The 23700-nt window shown below is 40.5% G+C and overlaps 1 protein-coding gene across 1 annotated transcript in view; it reads left to right on the top strand.

Moving 5' to 3' along the window:
* The window catches only part of ZNF608 (zinc finger protein 608), a 155118-nt gene that overhangs the window by 45430 nt on the left and 85988 nt on the right, over window positions 1–23700 (top strand). Inside the window, exon 3 of the mRNA XM_084833977.1 lies at window positions 23359–23614. Coding sequence (XP_084690103.1) covers window positions 23359–23614 — 256 coding nt within the window. The remainder of the gene's footprint in view (window positions 1–23358; window positions 23615–23700) is intronic.

Here is a 23700-nt window from a genome sequence, read left to right as displayed (position 1 = left end):
ATTGCTTCATAAAGCTTCAGGATTTCTTAAAATGGCTGCAGGTTATGATGTATGATTCTTTTAGTGAAACTGCAGCATTGAATGTGAAAGAGGATGTAGCCATGCTTAATTGGTCTTTTAGATAGCCATTAGCACTGCATAAGAGCAAGGCTTTTTTTGTCCAGATAATATTTATTCTTAATTCTCCTTCAAGTATTTGATGGCAATGCCATTTGCCAAGCACTGAATAACAAGAATATTGAAGGAGATTCTTCTGAATGAGGCAAAGCTGAAATAGCTCTCTTGCCATTCATGTTTCAGTTCAGAAATTTTCGAAAGGGTAGCTCAATTTTCAACCATCCTTGATCATCCCTGTTCATTTTGGCATTTTTAACAACCTTGCTCTTGAAGTACAGGGACAGCTTATGAGGAACAAATCAGCATCATCATTGTCCACAAATCCATTTATTTATTTATTTATTTGTGAATGAATGAATGAATGAATCACTTATTAAAAGAAATGTCTGAGGGATTTACAAAAACAAATCTTCATACAATGGATAAGGTTACCTTTTTGGTAATGCATGTTGGAAAAGGTCTGTTTTCAGTAGGTGCCAAAAATCCAGAGGGCTTGGCTCCTGTCTAATCTGCAGTGATAGGGAGTTCCAGAGACTTAGCACTAAGACTCTAAACACCCTATTCCGAGTCATGATGGACTGAACCTCTAAGATCTTGGATACCATGAGGATGGTATCTCCTCCTATCTAAACTATTAATAAACTGTTGAAGTTTGGGAAAGTTCCAGTTATCCCTAATTCTGAACTAGTGCTTTTAAAGCTGTTTAAAGTGCTTTATAAAATGGTTCATTTTATTACCTGAAAGGTATTAATTCTGCTCTGCTTGTTTATATTTATTTCATTTATATCCTGCTTTCCCCCAAGGAGCCCAGGGTGGTGTATTATGTACATGATCCTCCTCTATTTTAATCTCACAACAACCCTGTGAGGTAGGTTAGGCTGAGAGTAGGTGACTGGCCCAGTGACCTTCACGGCAGAGTGGAGACTATAACATGGTTCTCCCCAGACCAAGTCCAACACTCTGACCACTATACCACACTGCCTCCATACCTCTGTTGTGATATACTGACTAATTAGGTCCCTTGCTGTTTAAGAGAAGTAAAAAATGGCTCATATTGCTTACGCTTATGCCATAACGGGTTTCTCTGGCTAGTTTGAATTCTTAGGGCTCTTTCTTTTCTCAACAGATAATCCCTGTGGAGGAAGATGAATATATTATCATGCTTGCTCATGGCTCTATATACATTTGCAGACTTCTTCTCTGTGTTCAGGGAAATGAGTTATTATGGACCATGAATAACGGGAGGAATTAAGTACAAACCGACTAGGGAAACCATTTTGTACTGTAACTAGAGATGTAAAATTCCTGGGAATTTTGAGGCCATGGGAAAAAATACTTTTTTTTCCAACGGTTTTTGGGAAGAAACAGAAATTTGGGTGGAAATAGAAAAATAAGCAATACTTACTTTTTTAGATCTCTTTACAGATCTATTCACTTCGTCGCTTTAAGACAGCCTTCCCCAACCTGGTGCCCTTCAGATATTTTGGACTTCAGCTCTCATCAGCATCAAGCAGCATGGCCGTGGTCAAGAACGCTGGGATTTGTAGTCCAGAACATCTGGAGGCACCCAGGTTGGGAAGGACTGCTTTAGGAACATAAAGCAGCCATTCTGTTCCTAAAGTTATTTTGTGTATAATTTTGCTCATAAAATTATATCTTAAAACTTTTAAAGTTAGTAAATTTGTTATTATTGTCTGAATAAACTATATTTCTACATTTAATGTACAAAACATGATAATTATATGAGCAAGCCAAGATAAAATAACGTATTTTAGGTTTCTATTTAATGTCTGACCAGAGGAAACGTCAGTGAGCAGTCCCTGAAACATTTGAATCATCCTAGAACCCAGAAGAACAGTAGGCAGAGGAAAACTGGTGTACAGCATCTGTTCCTATAAGGAAGTTGGAAATTCCTAAAGCTGTTCCTGTTTGTGGAGTGGAGCTTAGGGAAATCTGATCTGAAGGAAAAGCTGTTGAGATTTTATTTAGCCAGGAAAGACTCAGTTTAGCAATGATAAGCCATCATATTTTATTTAAGATCCTTTAAGCAATCTCAGCCTATTATTTGAAGAGTGACATTTTATTCAGTTTTGTAAATAATTTCCATTAATGAAGATCTTACTTTTTGATAATTTTGAATAGTTGGCTCTAGTGGTAGTGTCAATCCCATGCCTATGCCATAGGAACCAGGCTACTGGGTTTCGTTTAGGTAGAGAGGGTTTATTCTAGTGGCAGCAGTTAAAAAAAATTATATTTGAGGCAGCATTCCCTAGTGGTGAGGTCTAATTGAGAAATTTATTAAAATGGTGTCTGTGAATTCTATAGATCCAAGCCTCACAGTTCATTTTTTTTTTAAAAAAGAAACATAGGTGAGATAACCCACATGTTGTTCCATTGCATCTGGTGACAGTAGCTGGATAACCTACAGTGTGGTGGGGGGTTTTACATGTGGGTTTAGATTACAGCTACATTAACTGACTGCTACAGCATCTGACCAGAAACACAGGACTCTATAGAACAAAACCTAAACTGTTAAGAATGCACAATGGTGACTCTACTCACATGTTGGGAAACTGAGCGTAAATGTCTAACAGTAAAATATACCTTAGATCAATAATTTTAATAAGGAATGAAAGAATTGACTATGCTGGCAATCTTACGGAGAGGATTAAAAAACATTTTTCCCCATGGCTTCATTATTTCCAGACATGTTACATCTCTAGTCTTTCTATAACATTGATTGATTAGCTGCTATCTGGCTGTTTACCTGGCCACTGTAGGCAGCATACAATACTAATAACAAATTTACATAATCAGCTGAACAAAAACAACAAAAAATGCCCAACACTGCTCTAAAAATCCCTAACCCACCCCAAATGCCTGCCTGAACAGCCAGGTTTTTAAAGCCTGGTGGAAGCTCATCAAAGAGTGTACCTATTACAAAGTTTTTAGAAATAATTTTGAGGGGAGTAAAGGCTGGGTAAAAATATATGAACATTTTATCTTAAATTCTAAAAGAAAATATTTCATAATTCAAAGTTGTTCAATTTTTCTATTTGTGGGGAGGGGAACAAAAATGCTCCTCAGAAGAAAATGGGGGAAATCGTTTTTTCCCCCCAAATTTTCCCAGTTTTTTCCCCAGACCTTCACATCTCTAATTGCAACCCTGACTGCTGGAGGACAAGCTGTTGTCTCTTTTGTTAATCTTTTCCAGAAACTAGCATGTTGTTTAAGGTAGTAGAGTGCCTTGGTAAAGTACTCTGGGAGCAACAGAACTTTTCTGAAATGAAAAGATGTTGAAAAAGTAAACAAAATGACAATTTAACAGCTAATTGTGAAAGCTGGTCCAGATTCTGGCAGGAGAGAAAGGGGATAAGCAGTGATGCTATCAAAGAGGTTGCATTGTGATGGCTTGGGGTGGGGGAAAGGGGGAAAGCATGAGGATCCTTAGTGCTGGGGTAGCACCTTTTACTCCAAAAAGAGGGTAAAAAGCAAAGGCTTCTTTGGTCATCCAAAGCCACTGAAAGTGGTAGTGGAGGAAAAGAGCACTCAAAGCCAGGATTCAAGAGTCAGATTGCATTTATCACAGCAAGACCCTTTTCTGGAATCCCCTGGGGTTTAGGCGTCTGGAATTTCAAGAACAGGCACCCAGCACAATTTCTAAAAACGTAGGTAGACTGTCTGCCAGAGAAAACTAGTGAAAAACAAACTTTGGGAGACTCATTGAGTCCAGGGAACTTAAGACAGTTACAGCCCTTGATTACAAAGACTCACAAAATAGTGGGGTGTTCCTAGAAGGTGGTTGTCTTTTGTGCTTAACAAAAGAGGGGCTTTAGGAGTATTTAAAGTACTTCTTGTAAAGGACACTCGAAATGGCCATATGTGATAATGTTCCTTTGATTAGATTAGGACCAGAGGAATGTTGTACATTAACAATTTCAGGAGGTTTCACACTAGTGCCTCTCAACTTTCGTAACCCCATTATCCTGCTGTGAGATACTAAACTGGTTTAGTTTCAGAAAATTGATATAATTTTCATCTGGAATGGTCTGGTTCAAGATAGCCAGTTATCTTTCCCTGCTTTACCCTTTTTTTCTTGAACATCTTTTGCCACTGTAGCAAGTGGTGATGGTGGTCCTAGGCACTCCAGGGCCATTTCACCCCACAGTGTCTCTGTGCAAGGATGCTGCATCACAATGTAATGTCTTTCTAGGGTTATCATGGGGGGTGCAGGGGGGATGGGTGGCCCCAATAGGGCAACATCCATGCACCCACCATCTGTGCTACCCCTATTCATACATTCAGTATCTGTGGGTACTGACCATGTGAAGGGACTATCCAGAACACACTTACTAGCCCCACCCTAATCACTGATGTGCACACTGGCCACGTGGATGTGCAATCAGCATCAGTCTGAAGGGGGTCTGTGTACATCTGAATGTATGCATATATGGTTCCCGCCATTGAGATGGGAACCCTCATTGACCAGGGCATGGCTGGTGTAAAACTTCAGCACCTTGGGGGCAGGACTAGCTGGGATATTCTTAAGAACTTCTTCATGTGCCTGCCCCCGCCCCCCCCCCCCCGCGGTACCAAACACATGAACAGGGCTGATGTATTTCTCCAGGGTTTACTACTATGGGCCAAACGTAATGCATGTGGTGCAATTAGGTTTAGGACAGTGGAGCAATGGGATGGTGTTAACTATTTCCTCCCATGCCACAGTCTGAATGCATGCTGTTGTGCGTGCCAGGAGGGAAGCTCTCATTGCCACCTATGTGAAATGCACCTCATGTGGGCTGCCTTGAGGAGAGTTTGGAAGCTTCAGCTAGTGCAGAACCCAGCAGCCTTGTCCCTATTTGGAGTGGACTACTAGGATCATAGAACACTGTTCTTCTGTGTACTGCAATGGCTGCCAATTTCTTCAGGCTCAGTTCAGGCCAGTGTTTTCAACCCCAATGCACTAGCTTGGGTACCTCCTAAATTTGTTAAGGAGGCCCTGCTCCAGATTCCCTCTGTTTGTGATAGAGTTAATGCTAGATAGTAGAGCACATTTTCTGTTATGGCTGCTAGAGAAACTTGGTGAAGCTCTACATTGCTTTATGTATAGATACTGGATGAAAGCTTTTCTTTTTAGAGGAGCTTTTTTCTTTTTTGTGCGCTGTTGGGCTGTGAATTTTAACTGCTGTCCACTTTTGTTGTTAGGTCACTGTTCTCATTTTACTATGATTTTATTTCGGTTTATTTGAATGTTTCAAAAATGTTGTGAGCTACTTTGAATTAATTTAAAAATTAATTAAAAATTAAAACAATTTATGTACAGATTGCCTTTTAGTTATGGGTAAACTGCAAGAGCTTTCAAATAACGTTCTGCGATGGAATACTTGTCAATAAATTGCATGGGTTTGAATGGAGGGCAAATTCCACCTGCAGACCGGACATGTTCCAGAATATAGTAGCTGAAGCGATATTTTGGCAAGGTGAAAGGAATACCATGTAAAATATTCAGCAGCATCTTTGGGATAAAGTGTGGTCACCTTTAGGTACTTGTTTAACATACACATGCACGCACGCAGATAGACTAACAACAGAGTAATTTCAAAATATATTTAGAGCTAAACCTTTTGGCTTCCACCCTCATCAGTACCTGTGATGTTAAATGGGTATCAAGAGTGGCAGTTTGGAATGCTGGGAATGCTATAAAACAATGTTTCTGCCTCCTAGAAATGGGACAAATGCACAGATATTTGACGTCATTCATCCATGTCATTTGGCAGAGCTGTTACTGGTCAGAATCACAACCAGCAGTGTATAGCCAGTGCACTCTTGTAATAATGTTCCACATGAAATCATGTTCAGGTTACGTAATTTACTGTTGATTGTCGTTGATCTGTCGTGTCCGACTTTTTGTGACCCCATGGACCATAGCACGCCAGGCCTTCCTGTCCTCCGCTCTCTCCCGGAGTGTGCTCAAGTCCATATTCATTGCATCAGTGATGCTATCTAGCCATCTCATCCTCTGCCGTCCCCTTCTCCTTTTGCCTTCAGTCTTTCCCAGCATCACGGTCTTTTCCAGAGAGTTTTCTCTTTGCATTACGTGGCCAAAATATTTGAGCTTCAGCTTCAGGATCTGTCCTTCCAATGAGCACTCAGGGTTGATTTCCTTTAGGATGGACTGATTTGACCTCCTTGCAGTCCAGGGGACTCGTAAGAGTCTTCTCCAGCACCACAGTTCGAAAGCATCAATTCTTCGGCGCTCAGCCTTCCTTATAGTCCAGCTCTCACAGCCATACGTTACTACTGGGAAACCCATTGCTTTGATTAGACGGACCTTTGTCGGCAAGGTGATGTCTCTGCTTCTTACTATGCTGTCTAGGTTTGCCATAGCTTTCCTCCCAAGGAGCAAGCATCTTTTAATTTCATGGCTACAGTCACCATCTGCGGTGATTTTGGAGCCCAAGAAAATAAAGTCTGTCACTACTTCCATTTCTTCCCCTTCCATATGGCAGGAAGTGATGGGGCCAGATGCCATGATCTTCATTTTTTTAATGTTGAGTTTCAAACCAGCTTTTGCACTCTCCTCTTTCACCCTCAACAAGAGGCTCTTTAGATCCTCTTCGCTTTCTGCCATTAGGGTGGTATCATCTGCGTATCTGAGGTTGTTGATAATTCTCCCAGCAATCTTAATTCCGACCTGTGATTCATCCAACCCAGTGTTTCTCATGATGTACTCTGCATAAAAGTTAAATAAACAGGGCGACAATATGCAGCCTTGTCGTACTCCTTTCCCAATTTTGACCCACTCGGTTGTTCCATGTCTGGTTCTTACTATTGCTTCTTGACCCTCGTACAAGTTTCTCAGGAGACAGGTAAGGTGGTCTGGTACTCCCATCTCTTTAAGAATTTGCCACAGTTTGTTGTGATCCACACAATCAAAGGCTTTAGCGTAGTCAATGAAGCAGAAATAGACGTTTTTCTGGAAGTCTCTTGCTTTCTCCATGATCCAGCGAACGTTGGCGATTTGATCTCTAGTTCCTCTGCCTCTTGGAAACCCAGCTTGTACTTCCGGTAGTTCTCGGTTCGCATACTGCTGAAGCCTAGCTTGTAGGATTTTGAGCATCACCTTTCTGGCATGTGAAATGAGCGCAATTGTACGGTAGTTTGAACACTCTTTGGCATTGCCCTTCTTTGGAATTGGAATGTAAACTGACCTTTTCCAGTCTTGTGGCCACTGTTGAGTGTTCCAAACTTGTTGGCATATTGAGTGCAGCACTTTAACAGCTTCATCTTTTAGGATTTTAAATAGCTCAGCTGGAAGACTGTCATCTCCGCTAGCTTTGTTGTTACTAATGCTTCCTAAGGCCCACTTGACTTCACTCTTGAGGATGTCCGGCTCAAGTTCAGTGTCCATACTATCATGGCTATCAGGGACATTCAGATCTTTCCTATATAGTTCTTCTGTGTATTCTTTCCACCTCTTCTTAATCTCATCTGCTTCTGTTAGGTCCCTGCCTTCTTTCTCCTTTATCATGCCCGTCTTTGCACAAAACGTTCCCTTGAGATCTCCAGTTTTCTTGAAGAGATCTCTAGACTTTCCCATTCTATTGTTTTCCTTGATTTCTTTGCATTGTTCATTTAAGAAGGCCTTCTTGTCTCTCCTTGCTATTCTCTGGAACTCTGCATTCAGTTGGATATATCTTCCCCTTTCTCCCTTGCTTTTCGCTTCCCTTCTTTCTTCAGCTACTTGTAAAGCCTCATCAGATAGCCACTTTGCTTTCTTGCATTTCTTTTTCTTTGGGATGGATTGAGTTGCTGCCTCCTGAACAATGTTACGGACCTCCGTCCATAGTTCCTTAGGCGCTCTGTCAATCAGGTCTAATCCCTTAAATCTATTCCTCACCTCCACTGTATATTCATAAGGGATATGATTTAGGTCATACCTGAATGGTTTAGTGGTTTTCCCTACGTTCTTCAATTTCAGCCGAAATTTTGCAAGAAGCAGCTCATGATCTGAGCCACAGTCAGCTCCAGGTCTTGTTTTTACGGACTGTATAGAGCTTCTCCATCTTTGGCTGCAAAGTACATAATCAATCTGATTTTGATATTGACCATCTGGTGATGTCCATGTAGTCGCCTCTTGTGCTGTTGGAAAAGAGTGTTTGCTATGATCAGCGTGTTCTCTTGGCAGAACTCTATTACCCTTTGTCCTCCTTCATTTTGTGCACCAAGGCCATGCTTGCCTGTTATCCCGGTGATTTCTTGACTTCCTACTTTAGCATTCCAATCCCCTATGATGAAGAGGACATCTTTTTTTGGTGTTAGTTCTAGAAGGTGTTGTAGATCTTCATAGAACCGATCAACCTCTGCTTCTTCGGCATCAGTGGTTGGGGCATAGACTTGAATTACTGTGATGTTGAATGGTTTACCTTAGATTCGTACTGAGATCATTCTGTCATTTTTAAGATTGTACCCCAGTACTGCTTTTCCCACCCTTTTGTTGACTATGAGTGCTACTCCATTTCTTCTAAGGGATTCTTTCCCACAGTGGTAGATGTAATGGTCACCTGAATTAAATTCGCCCATGCTTGTCCATTTTAGTTTGCTGATTCCCAAGATGTCAATGCCATCTCATGTTTGACCACTTCCAGCTTACCTTGATTCATTGATCTGACATTCCAGGTTCCTAAACAATATTGTTCTTTACAGCATCGGATTTTTTTTTCACACCAGACACATCCACAGCTGAGTGTCCTTTCGGCTTTGGCCCAGCCGCTTCACTCTTTCTGGCACTACTTGGAAATACCCTCTGCTCTTCCCCAGTAGTATATTGGACACCTTCTGATCTGAGGGCTCATCTTCCGGCGTCATCTCTTTTAGCCTTGTGATACGTTCCATGGGGTTTTCTTGGCAAGAATACTGGAGTGGGTTGCCATTTCGTTCTCCAGTGGACCGCATTTTGTCAGAACTCTCTGCCATGACCTGTCCGTCTTGGGTGGCCCTGCACGGCATAGCTTATGGCTTCACTGAGTTACGCAAGCCCCTTTGCCACAACAAGGCAGTGATCCATGAAGGGGTTACTGTTGATAGAGGTTCTGAATTCCTGTCCGCTGAATTTAGCCTTGTTTTGCAGCTGACCTTTGTGAAGGCTTGCTTTTCTTTCCTGGGGGGGGGGGGCAGGGGTTGAAACAGGGGCTGTAGGGCTTATCTATGCAAATGCTAATTTTACATCAGTAAGGATGTGATTATTTTCATGGACCTACAGCTCTTTTCAAAATATGAGGTCTAGAATTCCATTTAAGTGTTAGCTAAGTGTTTTGCTTTGGTCATGTTGATTAGGAGACATTTCCTTATTGCCTTTCAAAAGAGTTTAAATATGGTCTTCTGATTTCTGCAACTAGTTTTGATGCCTAATGGCCCAATCCTGACTCACTAGCATTTCACTTCCAGAATAATTAAGTGGCAAAGACTCATCTGCCAGGTAAGTTTTGGATTGTTATTTGCAAATGTTTCATTCAGTCTGCTGTGACCCACTGCTACTTCACAAAGTTACAGTAAGGCTGATCACAGGGTAGGTGACCTTACCTACATAGCATTTTAGGAATATTGCAGTGAGATCAGATAGGAATTAAGGGAACTGAGTGTGCTGAATTAACAGAAACATTTTGTGTAGCTCGATCACTGCCCTACTTGCTAGTAAATGATACTGTAGCAGGAGTACATCCACGTATCCAGATACGTGGATTTTCAGGATTGAGGTGCTGGTGGGAGCTGGAATAATTAGTTTGGAATTTCTTCGTTGTTACATTAGTTAATAATATTTTGAATCTTGAAAGTGCAGGTCTTATGAAACTGCCAGTGCAAGTCTTATGAATAGGATCAGGTCTACATTGAAGATTGGATGTGCAGCATATGTTTAAACAGATGCCCAACCAAAAAAATATGTTTTTAATACTCTAAGCTACAGTGACAGATCAGAATGTATTTTACAGTGTCTCCCCACTTCTTATGCTTTGGCCTATATTCCAACCCACTAGAGATGTGTGAGAGACTGGTGATGACAAACCATGTGTCCTAGGTGTTAACATACAGCACTGATAAGTTGTTTGTGTTAGCATAAAATGGGTCATGGTGTTAGAATTAAGAATATGTTGGGCCCTTTTTCATACAGAGTAAAAGAAGTAGACTAAATGTGACTTTAGTTGTATATTCTTCTAGCCTTTAAAGAATTTAGTGTGCATTGTTTTATTCTGTTCCAGTATACAAAACTGTATACTTTGTCATTAATGATTACTTTCATTAGTGTTTAGCATTCATCACCTAGTACTGAAAATCTTCATAAACTTGAAATGTAGTGTCATAGATAGCCTTGGAAATTGAGTTCAATAATTATATATGACCCTTGTAATTTGAGCCAATATATTTAATTAATATATAATTATTGGGAACCATTAAATAGTTGTTTTTAGTGGATATATTATTTTATTTAATTCTTGTATTGCTCTCCTGCAAACAAGCACATTAGAGAAAATCTTTGGCACTTGCATATGTAATTGCCAGTTAACCACCTTGGATAGGCTAATGGAGTTCAAAAGAGCCAATAGTCAGTGACCTGTGAGTGACTTCAGAGAGTGAACAATGGAGTTAGGTTGGGAGGAGGAGGAGGAGGAGAAACTCATTGGGATTTGCTTCTTCCAACAGTAAAGTTGTTGCTCCATGATCACAAAGTAACAACCACAGAATCCTAGAGTAACATTCACTTTATTGCCCTTTAGATTAACTTGATAGTATAATTATTGTTATTCTATCACTTTTCAAAGGGTGCATGAAATGAATAACCCTAGCACTTAGTTTGTGACTTGTTTCTCTGCAAGGAATTCAAGGGGAATAGCAACTTTATTCACATACTCAAGATTGTATTCTAGCACAAAATATCTGATAAGGCTTGTCAGGAGCTAGCAATTGCATTATAGTTGAGGTGGGGAATTTTCAGCTTATTTTATTTGATGCCATTTAACTAGTACAGCACTGATTAAATGTTATAGAGAACAGTCCATAGCTATCCAGTTACACAGAAAAGAATATTTATTTAAAATTGATTTCCTCCACAGTTTCTTACATGCTTTATTTTATTTTATTTATGAGGCATAAAATGTTACAAGTAGGTTAATTACAAAATTAATTTTATTTAGAAAGCACTTCTCCAGAGAGAAACTATAGTTGCCATTGATTGCTTTTGGCAGAATGCTTCCCTTTCTGTGGGCACAGAACCGATAGCACATGCAATTCTGCACATGCTGAAGGGATTCCCCATTGGCTTCCTTTGAGCCCTCTACCAATAGTGTTCTCCACCTGGCCATGCTGACACCATGCCAAATATGCAGCAGTGCACCCAGTAATTTACAATAAGGTTCTGCACCTGCTTGACGTTTATCTAATTTCCGATTCCTGTCCCCCTCCCGCACCACCTGGCTACGCTCACAAAGATCATAAGAATACAGTGCACTGGGAATCTGGAGAGGAGTAGGCCATTAGATAAGTGCAAATGAAATACTAGGGGCTTCACATTATTGGGAACATCAAGGCATGTTTCCATGACACAGTGGGAGAAGAGGGCAATCCAAAAGATCTCCCTCCTTACAAGCAGTCATACATGCTTTGCACAGATGGGAGGAGGGAGCAATCATACTGATCATATATTTTCTGGATAGTTTTTAATAAGTTACCTCTTTAAAAGAGATTCTATCTTACAGCATATGTGTGCCTTCCTTATCCACCTTGATAGATGATGAAATTCAGAAAGATCTATGTAGACATAAAATTATTGCCAGAAGCAGGCATACAGAAAACCCTTTACTTCTATGTGAACAGGATATGGAAATGAATTAGGAAAATTCCGGTGTGTGGTTGCCCAGGTGCCTAGACATTTAGGGCTGCCACCTTGGGATCTGAAATATTTATTCAGCCCTGTGGTAGACTAGCATCTAAAATATTTTGTTTTATTTTTAGAGTCATTAGTTCACTTGATAACACTGCAGAATAAATGCTTAGGAGACCACCTAATTTATTATATGTTCAAAGCTCTCCTATTTTGACTGAAAGGACAAGGGTGGTGTTTTTCTTAAATCTGTGCTGGGATTTTATTTTCCAAATGTTTTAATCGCTGTTCATGTATAACTGTTGTGTTTAAAGGAAAAGACACAAAAGGCTTTGCTGTTGTTAATACACAAATTAGAGCTGCTGCAGCCTTTTACAACTTCCCATATGTTAATGAAAACATTTTCTGAAAATTGGCAGATCCACACATAGTGACTGATGCCAGCTATTTTCATGGGCCAGTTCAAGTAGCAAGAGGGGAAGAATGCCTTGTTTTAGTGGCTGAATCAGTCTGACAGGCTTTCACATTGCCCCTCCTCTTATTAATATTCTTTTTGATGTGAACTTGTAAAACAGAGTATTGGCTGTTAATCTCCAGGATCTCAAGTGCTTTTGGCATTGGCCCATAATTGATGTGTTCACATGGCTGTTGTCTGGCTACTAATGATTAGACAGCCGTGTTATCTCCCAGCTAAATCAGTGTTGCTTATAAATCACACTTGATAAACGGTAGTTTCATTTCTTCAAAGGCTCTGTACACACTTTGATAAAACCGCTAGAAACATGTCAAGATTTTACAAGGATTTAGGATGGGCTTGTTTACATTTTGCTGGGCAAAATATTTGAATTTCTATAAAGTGTAAAAAATTTTCCCCAAGGAATACATGCTAGAACAGTGGAAAAATTATATATATTTGAAAAATGGTTGAGCATGAGTAATGGGACATTCCTTGCTTATTTAAGCTGTCAGAGTTACATATATATTGTTTTCACCAGAATTCTAATTGTTATGAATAATTGAAAGGAGAGCAAAAATTAATTACTGATTATGTGAGTTAACTGGACTATGATTCCACTTAGTTCATAGGCCTCCACTGAGGCATTACCTGGAATTTAATCTCCCCTCCCCCCTTGTATTCCAACAGACCTTCTATTCCATCTTTTAAAATGAGAATATTGTACTTCTTTATTTCCTGTCTGCCATCATGGTAGGTGTCAATTGACAGCACTTTCCAGCTCACAATAATTCTTCTCATTTAACATTATGCATCATCTGGAAATCTCAGCTAGAAATACTTCACTTGTGTCATCAGGACCTGACATTTCAATAATACAGAGAAATTCATTGGTTAAAAAAATGACTGCATTAAGTAATAGTGAGATTTCTCTTTAAAATTGTAAGCTCACCTTAACTGAGCAAAAGCATGTGCAGTTTTTGTGTGGGAGAAAACTAAGAAACTATATATAAGTTATTTCTTTTAACTCTTTCCGTGAATGTTAAATGTGGTTTCTAGTTCACAGATGTTTTAATGGCCTGGCTCTTGTGGCCCCTAAGTCTTCTACTAAACATCCTAGTACTATGGAGGAGAGATATTTCTCCATTTTGCATTTCTCTGTGTCTGTCTGTCTGCCTCTCTCTCTCTTGTGCACTTCTTTCTTCTTCCAAAAATTTAATTTATTTTTGAATTTAACAGTATAACTGCAGACCTTAACTCTGTGCCTTCAAGGGTGATTTTGTGACTGAATAACTTTAATACACTACAGAGGTTTTCGAACTGGGTTCCAGGAAACCCTGTGGTTCCTTGGAAGCTTTCCAGGGGTTCCTTAACGAGCACTACTGGTAGAGAAGCTTCCCTGAAATATAGCTTTCCAGCTACTACTGATTTTACCTTGTGATGTTCCAATGAAAAGGAATTCAATGTGTTCTAATCTAGGCCATGCTTTTAGTTCCTGTGATTTGCCAATGAGTGCCCAACAGGCTTGGTCAGTGGCACATGTAAACTGAGGTCTAATTCTCTCAGAGGTGGTAAAGATGTGTCTGGCTTGTACTACTGCCAACAGCATATGATTGAATTATATGCTCATATGATTGCATGTTCTTCTATAAAAACATATTACCTGCCCATAGAAAGTTAGCAGGTCAGGGGGAGAAGGCCATGCTAGAGCCATTCCAGATACCTGTTTTTTAATATCCCTTTCAGAAGTACGACTGGAGCTCCATGTATTAAATGTGCTTGCGTACAATGAGGGCAGCATTGTGACAGCAGGCTCTACTTATATATGTGTTCTCTTACATGTCTGCAACATGCCTATGCACAAAGACAGGATTCTGAAGGAAAGGAAGAGGTGCCTACATGGCCGCAAACCATGGTAAATGTTTAGATTTTGCTCTTTGGTGAGCTTTCCCTTTTCTGTAACTTTTCATTGAAGGCTGTGTACTCTAGTACTGGAAGAGACGCACATAGTCTGCAATCAAAAAAGTAGTGGGGTTTTGATGAGGAGGGAGGGAAGGGAAGATTGGAGGGGGAGAGCCTTCTGATATTTACCCACTTTTAAAAATGGAAAAATAAATCCTGGAGTTATGAAGCAGGGGAATGCAGAAGAATGGGGGGAAAAACTGAAAGAGAGGGTACACAAAATGCATATGTGGGGGCAGGGTAGGAGTATGTCATTTGTCCATGTTTACAAATAAATCCACTGTATGCCAATGACATGCGGTGCCGCCTTCTCAGGGAAAGGCAGGATATAAATTTAATAGATATAATAGTAGGTCTAAATGTTCTTTCTAGGTACAAAATACTTGCACGCTCAGAAAATGCTCCGCTGAAGAAGCACAAACCTGAAGGGAGGTATGAGGACTGTTTGAAATAAAATTAGAAATAAATGTGTGTTTATTTCATAACGAGCTAATTATGAAGAAAGGTATTTAGTTATTGTGGTCTCATCAGTTTGACTGTTCTGTAGATAAAAAATATAATGCATGAATGTTGAGTGAGCAACTTGTGTGTGTATGCATGTGTATGTATGTATGTTCTAAAAGAAGGGGGTTTCTTTGATAGATCACTCAACTTGGATCAGTACACGTCCAGTGATAGAAGCTGTGAACTTTTCCCCTCAACCCCCTGGGGAAAAGCAGTTGCAAAATGCCAGATCCACTAGTCACTACATATAGTAGCATGGATTGCATGGGCAGTTCTGGACCTAATCCAGAGCTCCATGAGCCCAGTCTTGTCAACATACCTCCATCTTTGTGAGGACAAGGAAAGGGGGTGTCTGTGAGAACAGCTGTGTTGTTGGATCTCATTTCCAATTTTATTATTTATTATTTTTTTTTTGCAAAGGATGTATTCTGTTCACAGTGTACTCTAACCTTTAAAGAGGAAAAGGTTGATGGAAATTGTTTGTTTGTTTATTACATTTATATCCTGCCATAGTTCATAAGAACATAAGAAGAGCTGTGCTGGATCAGACCAAGGTCCATCCAGTCCTGAATTCTACTGCCTGTGGGGAATCCACAAGCAGGACATGAGTCCAACAGTGCCTTCCCTCTCATATTCCCCAGCAACTGATGTACATAGGCATATTGCATCTGATACTGGAGGTAGCATATAGCCATCAGGACTAGTAGCCATGCTGTGTGAAGAAGTACTTCCTTTTATCTGTCCTGAATCTCCCACCAGTCAGCTTAATGGGGTGACCCTGGGTTCTAATATCATGAGAGCGGGACAAAAAATGTCTCCCGATCCACTTATCCACACCATGCATAATTTATTGCATCCCTATCCTGTCTTCCCTCACTCTCCTTTTCTCTAAGCTAAACAACCCAAATGTTGTAAACTTTCCTCATAGGGGAGCTGCTTCAGTCCCTTGATCATTTTAGATGTTCTTTTCTGTACTTTTTCCAACTTTATCTGTGCTGACCAGATATTTGGGTCCCGAGTTGAAGGATTGCTTATTTATAAATTTACAAAAAGACAAGGGCTTTTTCTGAAACTGTGCCTATGGAAAAGATGTGATATTTGGTTAAATAAATAACCATAGGCATACACTGTTGAATGCTGAAATATTTGTTAACTATGTCAATATTTTAATTAGAACAACATTGTGTATTAGATTTTTATTTGGTGTAGAACATGGGATCAGATATCCCAGGACTTTTTTTGGTCCAAGATTTGATGCTGTTTTTCTTTTTGTAGCTTTCCCACAGTTACAACATGAAAAAATCCAGCACTTGGATCTCTACACTTCTTCGTATTCAGCAGGAAAGGAGTGTCTTTTCTACAGGAACTCTTGTGTGGTTCAGTGGAATCCACCCTGCAGGGCAGGAAATCCCCTCTAGGAGAGGTGGAATTGTATTGCTCCAGGACTGTAATTCTGGAGATTTGTGAATACATCAGAAAGAGAGTGGCTTCACATGCACAGCTTCATTTTAGTGTCTGGAACAAAGCAGCAGAAGAAATCGAGGCGTATCTATGTACATAAAGTAAAGATCACTGCTATCTTTCCAGTAATGGTGGCACTCCTTTTCTGACCCATTCTTCCATCCCCATATGGCCTTTTTTAGAGTGCGTATCACGTTCAGAATGAAAAGTACTCACTAGGGTGCTTACTCTTATTTATTGGCAGATATTCACTGTCAGCTTTCTGGTACAGAGAGCCAGCATTGCCTGATGCAATCATACACCTGGGCAATGGAAAATTGCCAAGCACAATGCCCTGAAACTTTGGAGCCTTCATTACTAATCAGGTCCCCAAAAGCTTATGAAATAAGGCAGGGGGGAAAAATACTGCCTCAGTATTTCTGTAGGTCTTTTAAACTGCCTGACTGTGTACACAAATGCTGCAATCTGTATAACTAACTTGCCTTCAGTTTAGCTTGTTTTTTCCTCCTTGGAACCTGTTCTGTGATAAATAGCAAGGCTACTGCTCAGCATGCCCTAACACCTGGGAATAATCATGCGAAAATAACAGTGAGGAACTGCAGAGCATCTATTCTTGACATTAACTTTCCTCAGCTTGACAGACTGCCACCAGCAGATGTTAGACTTCTGTACCATTTTTCCTCACCATCCCCCATTCTAGATGGCTGCCTTCTTGCTAATAGTTTACCTCTGTTTTCTTTAGAGGGTTTCCCACAAATCTCCCTATGAAGCCACCTTATTTTGCAAATCTTGTGATTAATAAAGAAGAGATAATAGCAACGTTCTGAAAAGTGTTTGTGGACTGCATGTAAGTTATGTTACTTGTGGAGCATATACACAGCTACTGGAAAATATGAACAGTGCTGTCAGTGGTGCCAACAGTGATCACCTATTAGGTCTGGTTATTCTTCACCCTGCCCTAGCAATGATTGACACTGTCAGCATTGACAGAGTTGATCGTACTTCAGACGCTGCATTTGCAATGCAGGTTCTTTGCATGTTGTGGTAGCTTTTGATCTGACTGAATAACCAGTCCACTTGAAATTCCATGTACAGTGGTTTGTCTAGATTGGCTGTCTACTGATCTCATCATTTTACAGAATCTCTTTTTATTTCCTGGACTTATTTGACTTATTATGCTTTAACAGACCTTGGTTCCATCCCAGAGAATGTGAGGGGCCTAATAGGTCCAACTTCTCATGATTCTTCTATTACAGGGGAGGGTGGAAGGTAGCTTTTGATCTACTGGTAAATCTCTAGGTGATTTATGGTAAATCTCCTAGAGATTCCTACCCTCAGTTGTCTAGCAATGCAATAACTAAAAATTGTTCCACCTTAAATTAGTTTGCTGGAAAAGAATGTTTAGGGTTGGGATGGGCGGAATGGATTTTTGTGTGAAAGAACTTGTGAGCTTGGTTCTGATACTGATGAACACAAATTGCTAGGCTGTACATGTTCTCAGAGGCACCCTGTCTTTAATTCCTAGCATATGTGACTGCAGCCAGCTAAATCTGTGAGTAGGGCATGGGGCCATTCACACAGGCCCTGCCTCCTACATCCCACTGCAGGCCGGGCCCAGCCCCCTCATTTCAAACCTTGCTATGTTAAGCGGCATGGTATAAATGAGAGTGGTACTCATGTTTGCTAGAATGTGATGTAGATCTCTCCATGCAGTTGGGGTCCCTGATAAAGCAGGGCCCCTGATCGCACTTCCATATCCCAGTGCAAATGAGAGAAATCCCTGTTTTACCTTCAAGCTGTTTGAATAGTGGGGGAAAAAGTAGGGATGGTAACAAGCACAAATAGACACTGGCTAGTAAACCAAGCCAATATTGATGGACTCCCAAGTAGATGGTTTGCTATATTTTACGTAACATTATATGTATTTTAGAACTGGAACACCGTGAAAAATGTACAGATTTCAAAGACATCTATTGCACAGGTGTTAAAAGTGTTTCTCAATATTATAAAATAATCCTTGGGATTATGTGGATTATTTCAAGGAATCACTCATTTAGTTGTATTTATATCCTACCCATTGTTCAAGAAGACCAGACTGATGTACGTGTTGTCGTCCTTGTCCCCCCGACACACACATTTTATCCTTACAATGGTGAGGTGGGTTAGATTGAGTTGGTAACTGGCCCAAGTCTTCCAGTGATCTTCATGGCTAAGTGGGGAACTGAATATGGGTCTCCCCAGTCTTAGTCTAAAACTCTAACTGCTGCACTACACTGGATCTCTTTTAACCGGAATTAGAGCAATTAAAAATAATTTCAGATAGTCCAATCACATTACACTAGGAGACGTAGATTGGATTGATGCTGTGTTATGCCAAATCTGGAGAAATTTGGGGGAAAGAACAGGAATGAACTCCAGTGGCATTACTCCGGAAGCATGAAAGCTAGAAGGCCTCTATTATGAGAAGTCTCTACAACGGCCAAAACTCATGTAGTGCAAACTCTGGCCCTGTGTCTTGAATGTAGTTCAAAGATAAATATTGTTTTATTTTATCCCTACTTAGCTGACGACTAGTTTGCAAGGAACATCTGTTTTTGGGGTCAGTTGGTTTTACATTTGCTTGCATGCTTGACTTCTTGTTGAAAAGCTTTTATTTCTTTTCTTTTTCTTTTTTGCTTTCAATGCTGCCAACATCTTAAAGTCTGATGGCAGCAGAATAAACACATAACAGAAGTGCAGAGCTTCTGTATTCTGTCGTGCTTTTTTATTTTTTTCCTCAGGTAATTTCCAAACCTGGAGATTAAAAAACCATGTTTTAACCTGCTTAGAATATGTTTTTCTTTCATGTTTTAAGTGAGGATTATCAGTAGGACTTCAGTGTAAAACGTAAATTATGTTCCATTTGTCTGTGTATTGTGTTTGTATACATTTAGAGTTTTAGTACATCAGTCATATTGTACCATTATCTTTGTGTTATTATACAGAGTACCTCCCCCATGTGTATTTTCATGCAGCTCCTGGAGGGGAACACTCTGAAAGAAAGTCTCCTCTCTTACTTCCCCTACACACCAGTGCACATGATCAGATAAGCCACCGTGGCTTATTTAAGCCATGGTGGGCTGCATTGCAGTGGTCTGGGGAGGGGAGGAGGAAAAGATTTCATTCATTTGGTTTCATTCCTGGATTCCCCTTCAAGCTGTTTCCTGGCTGGAGAAAAAAGGGACATAAAAGGGGAACAATTCTCTCCTTTGTATTAGGGCTGTGCACCCCTTCATTCCAAAGCCCGATTAACAAGGCGAAGCAGGCTGATTTGGAGGTGCCTTACTGCGATCAGAAGCAAATCAGCATAGCAACGAGGTGCACCCTGAATCGAAGTGGCTCATTGATGAGGCACTTCATCCGCCCCGGAGATTCGTAGCTCTTTTTATGCCTTCTGAGCAGCCCAGACAGGCTGTCTCCAAAATGTATCAACTTGTGAAAGATCACGTGGAGTGGGAGAGGAGGAGAGAGGGGGAAGGGGAGAGGAGAGGAGGAGCAGGGAGGGAGCTTTGCTGTGAGTCAGCCTCTGTTTGCTCATTGTGAGAGAGGTGGTGTTACTGGAAAGGAGAGAACTGTTTGAACGTTATTTGGTCTCCAAAGAGAGGTGCACGCACTCCGGGGGTTGTACAAGATGATCCATTGGGGTGAGCACTCCACCTGATAATTGAGCAGCCTCCCGCTGCCCTGACGAGCTGCCATTGTGTACAATGGTGGTGGCAGTGGTGGTGGCGGTGGCAGCAGCAGTAGCAGGATGGGACAGGAGCTGAGAGGGAAGCTCGCTGACAGTTCTCTCTCGGCTCCAGTCCTATCCTGCTTCTGCTGTGGCCACCGAGAGCAACTGCACCAGTCTCTGCCAGGCATGGCAGAGGAAGCCTCAGCACTGGAGCATCTGGCATTTTGCCAAAGGAAAGCAGGAAGGAGATTAACCCTTCCCACTCTCTTTTGGCAGAATGAAGCTGAGAAGAAAGCGTGTGCTATGACAGCTGTTATATTCTCTCCCCACCCCACCCTTCTGTAATAGGTTTATTGTTCATTCTTCTTCTTTGTTCATGTAAAAATCCACAAAAATCCACTGTAGTTGCTTATCTCCCCCCCCCTCCACCTTTTCAATTCTCAACCATTAGTTTGCCCTTACTTTGATTCTGTCTAGATTATATATATATATATATATATATATATATATATATATATATACCCTTTCCTTGTTCTTGGCTCCTCTCCACCCCCTTTTCTCAATTCCTGTATTCCTTCCCTTCCCATTTTTTATCTCTTTTCCCTAAAATACATAAAGAAATAACCCTTTCTCTTCTGTTAGGCTTATACTCCCCCCCCCCCGCTTCTAATTTAGTGTTTGTTTTTCTTTTGATCGTATGTATGTATGTGTGTCCTTGTGCTGTGTGGGCAAGCAAAGAGTGTGTGTCAAAGGACTACACACAGTCCACATTTCCAAAAACAGTGGGCAAAGCACTACACACATTAACAGCTAATATTTAAACAATACAATACTAGACTGTGTTGAAAAGCAAGCAAGTCCAATATGGGGCATCTTCGGGTCTTGGCAGGGGCAGAGGTGGGCAAGGTGGTGCTGTGCCCTCCTGGCAGGGTTGCCATGTTGCTTCCTGCCTCTGTCAGTCCAGCAGACAACTGTTGTTGCTGTTTGTTCAAGTCAGTGTGCCTACCTGGCAAGGTTGCTGTTTTTGTTTGTTTCCTGCCTACCAGCCAGTGTTTTCCCAGGCTGCCAAATAGGCCCTGACGTTATTGACTGTGAATAGGAAAGTAGTACTAGGGTAAAGGGGTTATTTGCACTTCAAAGAAACCTACAGCAGAGTTTAGGGATAGTGACCTCCTCACTGCTTCAACACCTAACTTGATTATCCCTTTATGAACTTTGGTTTGAGTTTCTGAGAACAGCACATTTTACCTATTCCTAGCATAAAAACTCCTAGGCCAAACTGTCTGAAATTTGGCCCATAGGATGCCCTCTGGGGAGCTGTGCATTCCGCAACTTTCATGCACTTCTATGCAACCAGGGAAAAGTTATAGCTCTTTGCTTTGAGATTTCCTTGAAGAAATCAGATTTCACCTGTGCCTTGCACAAACCTAATGGCCCAAACTGTCTGAGATTTGGCAGGTGGGATGCCCTCCAGGGGGCCTGAGAGTTCCCCAAATGTCATGTATTTATCATGAAAACTGAAGAAGTTATGGCTGTTTGTGTTTTCCCATGCAAATCAATGGGAAAACGCCCCAAACGAGTGATTCGGATATCCGAATCTTGCTTCAGATTCGGATCAGAGTCGAAGCGGATGGGATCTGAATCAGTCTGAAGCAAAGCAGGGCCACTTTGGAAGGTCAGAAGCAGCATCAGAAGTGAAGTGGGGGAGGGGGGTCCATGCACAGCCCTACTTTGTATGCTCAAGCTCCTCTTTTCCCTCCCTTCCCCCTTTTGTATTTCCAGGGCATTTTCCAATGATGAAAAGTAAGAGGGGAGAGAAACAGGGATAAATTTATTGTTTTATTTTTTATTTATTACATTTCTATACTGCCCCACAGCCAAAGCTCCTCGGGCAGTTTACAAAAGTTAAAACATTAAAATACAATATACAAAGTTTAAAAGCCTTTTACATAAAAGCATACAGACAGTATATACAAACAAGATCTCTTCTTCTTCTGTGTCTTTCCACAACTCCCTCCAAATAATTTTTAAAAGCCTGGAAGGAAGGGAAGAAAAGAATGGGGCAAGTTGATATCAGTTATGGGGTGAGATTCACCCTAGGGACCAAGTTATTGGTAGTAACTGACTGGTTTACAGTGGCATGAAATTTTGTAGGCCACAACAGCTATCATGAAGTGGAATGTGTGTGTGCAGTGGGGCCTCCAACCCACTAAAGCTGTTTCAGAGAATTCCAGAGAACATTTCAGGGGGCTGTGGAAGGAAGGGGGAATTTGTGAGAATTGCACTCCACTTTTTCTGTTCATGGGAGCCTTCACTAGATTGAATGGCTCTTCTGTGAATGGAAAGCTACTATTGGATCCAACCTATAATATTTATGTACCACCTTTCCATTCTACAGGCATCTGATAATTTCATACAATTGTAATCCAATTAATTTTAAGATAGCTCTTGGGTTTTTGTTTGTGTTTGTAATCGTAGTGTACTGTATTACAGAATAAAGTACATAATTTTACAGGTATCTTTTTCATGGTCATTGTATACGGTGCTTTATGAAACAAATTACTTTATGACCTTGGATATTCATGTTTTCTTGCCATTTGGAACCTAAATATTACATAATGGGCATTAATATTAGAAATGAAGAGTAACATTATGGTATAGCCATTAATGAAGTTTTATTATGGTTGTCAAAGAAAGATTTTGGGCAGCCAGGTCAAGAATTGCTTGCTTTTGACTTGAATCAGTTTATTAGTGAAATGAACAATGCATAAATAGTCTCTTCCTTTGATACAAATAAGCAGATTACTGGGTTCATCTCTTTGACTGGAAATAAGTATTCTTATTTAGTCTATGATATTAAGCAACTGAAAAGCCTGGGAGCCAATATTAAAAAGAAAGATCATGATGCCTAAAAAGACTAGGTGACATATTAAAACAGATTGGTAATGTCTGCTGTTGGCAGCCTGACAACCCATTGTTCTCATTTGCATAATTAAGTGGTACAGAAATGAGGTGTTCATGTTTCTGAGTAAGAATATCTAGCCAAAATTTACTAAACAACTGAATATATTTGTAGGGGATAGTATAAAAGATTTAGCAAGTTCATTTCACTTCTTTGTTGGTGTATCTTGACAGAACGTTTGTTTACACAAATGGGGTTCTTGATATTATGTGACTTTTCATGTACTGTCTTCAAAAGCTGACATATGTCTAAAAGCAGCTGTTTCTAATATCATCTGTATAACTAATTATGTCTTTGCTTTTTTCTTTTAGGTTGACCCCCTCTTTACAGTGCCTGCACCTCCACCTCCTATTTCCAGTAGTCTCACACCTCCAATTCTGCCTTCCTACTTTTCCCCATCTTCATCCAACATTGCAGCCCCAGTTGAGCAACTTTTGGTACGGACTCGTTCAGTGGGTGTGAATACTTGTGATGTTGGAATAGTAACAGAACCCGAATGCCTTGGACCATGTGAACCTGGGACCAGTGTGAATTTGGAGGGGATCGTATGGCATGAAACTGAAGAAGGTAAGCTGGTTTCTTTTTCATTTTGTTTGACTATTGCAGTTTGTTTGAAATGAATATTAAACATTGTTAATAAAACATTGTTTTAA

The sequence above is a fragment of the Heloderma suspectum genome, chromosome 2 (assembly GCF_057233095.1).
Source record: "Heloderma suspectum isolate Gila_16-S chromosome 2, 16-S_ref, whole genome shotgun sequence".
Classification (NCBI taxonomy): Eukaryota; Metazoa; Chordata; class Lepidosauria; order Squamata; family Helodermatidae; genus Heloderma; species Heloderma suspectum.
This window is presented reverse-complemented; position numbering and strand designations above follow the sequence as displayed.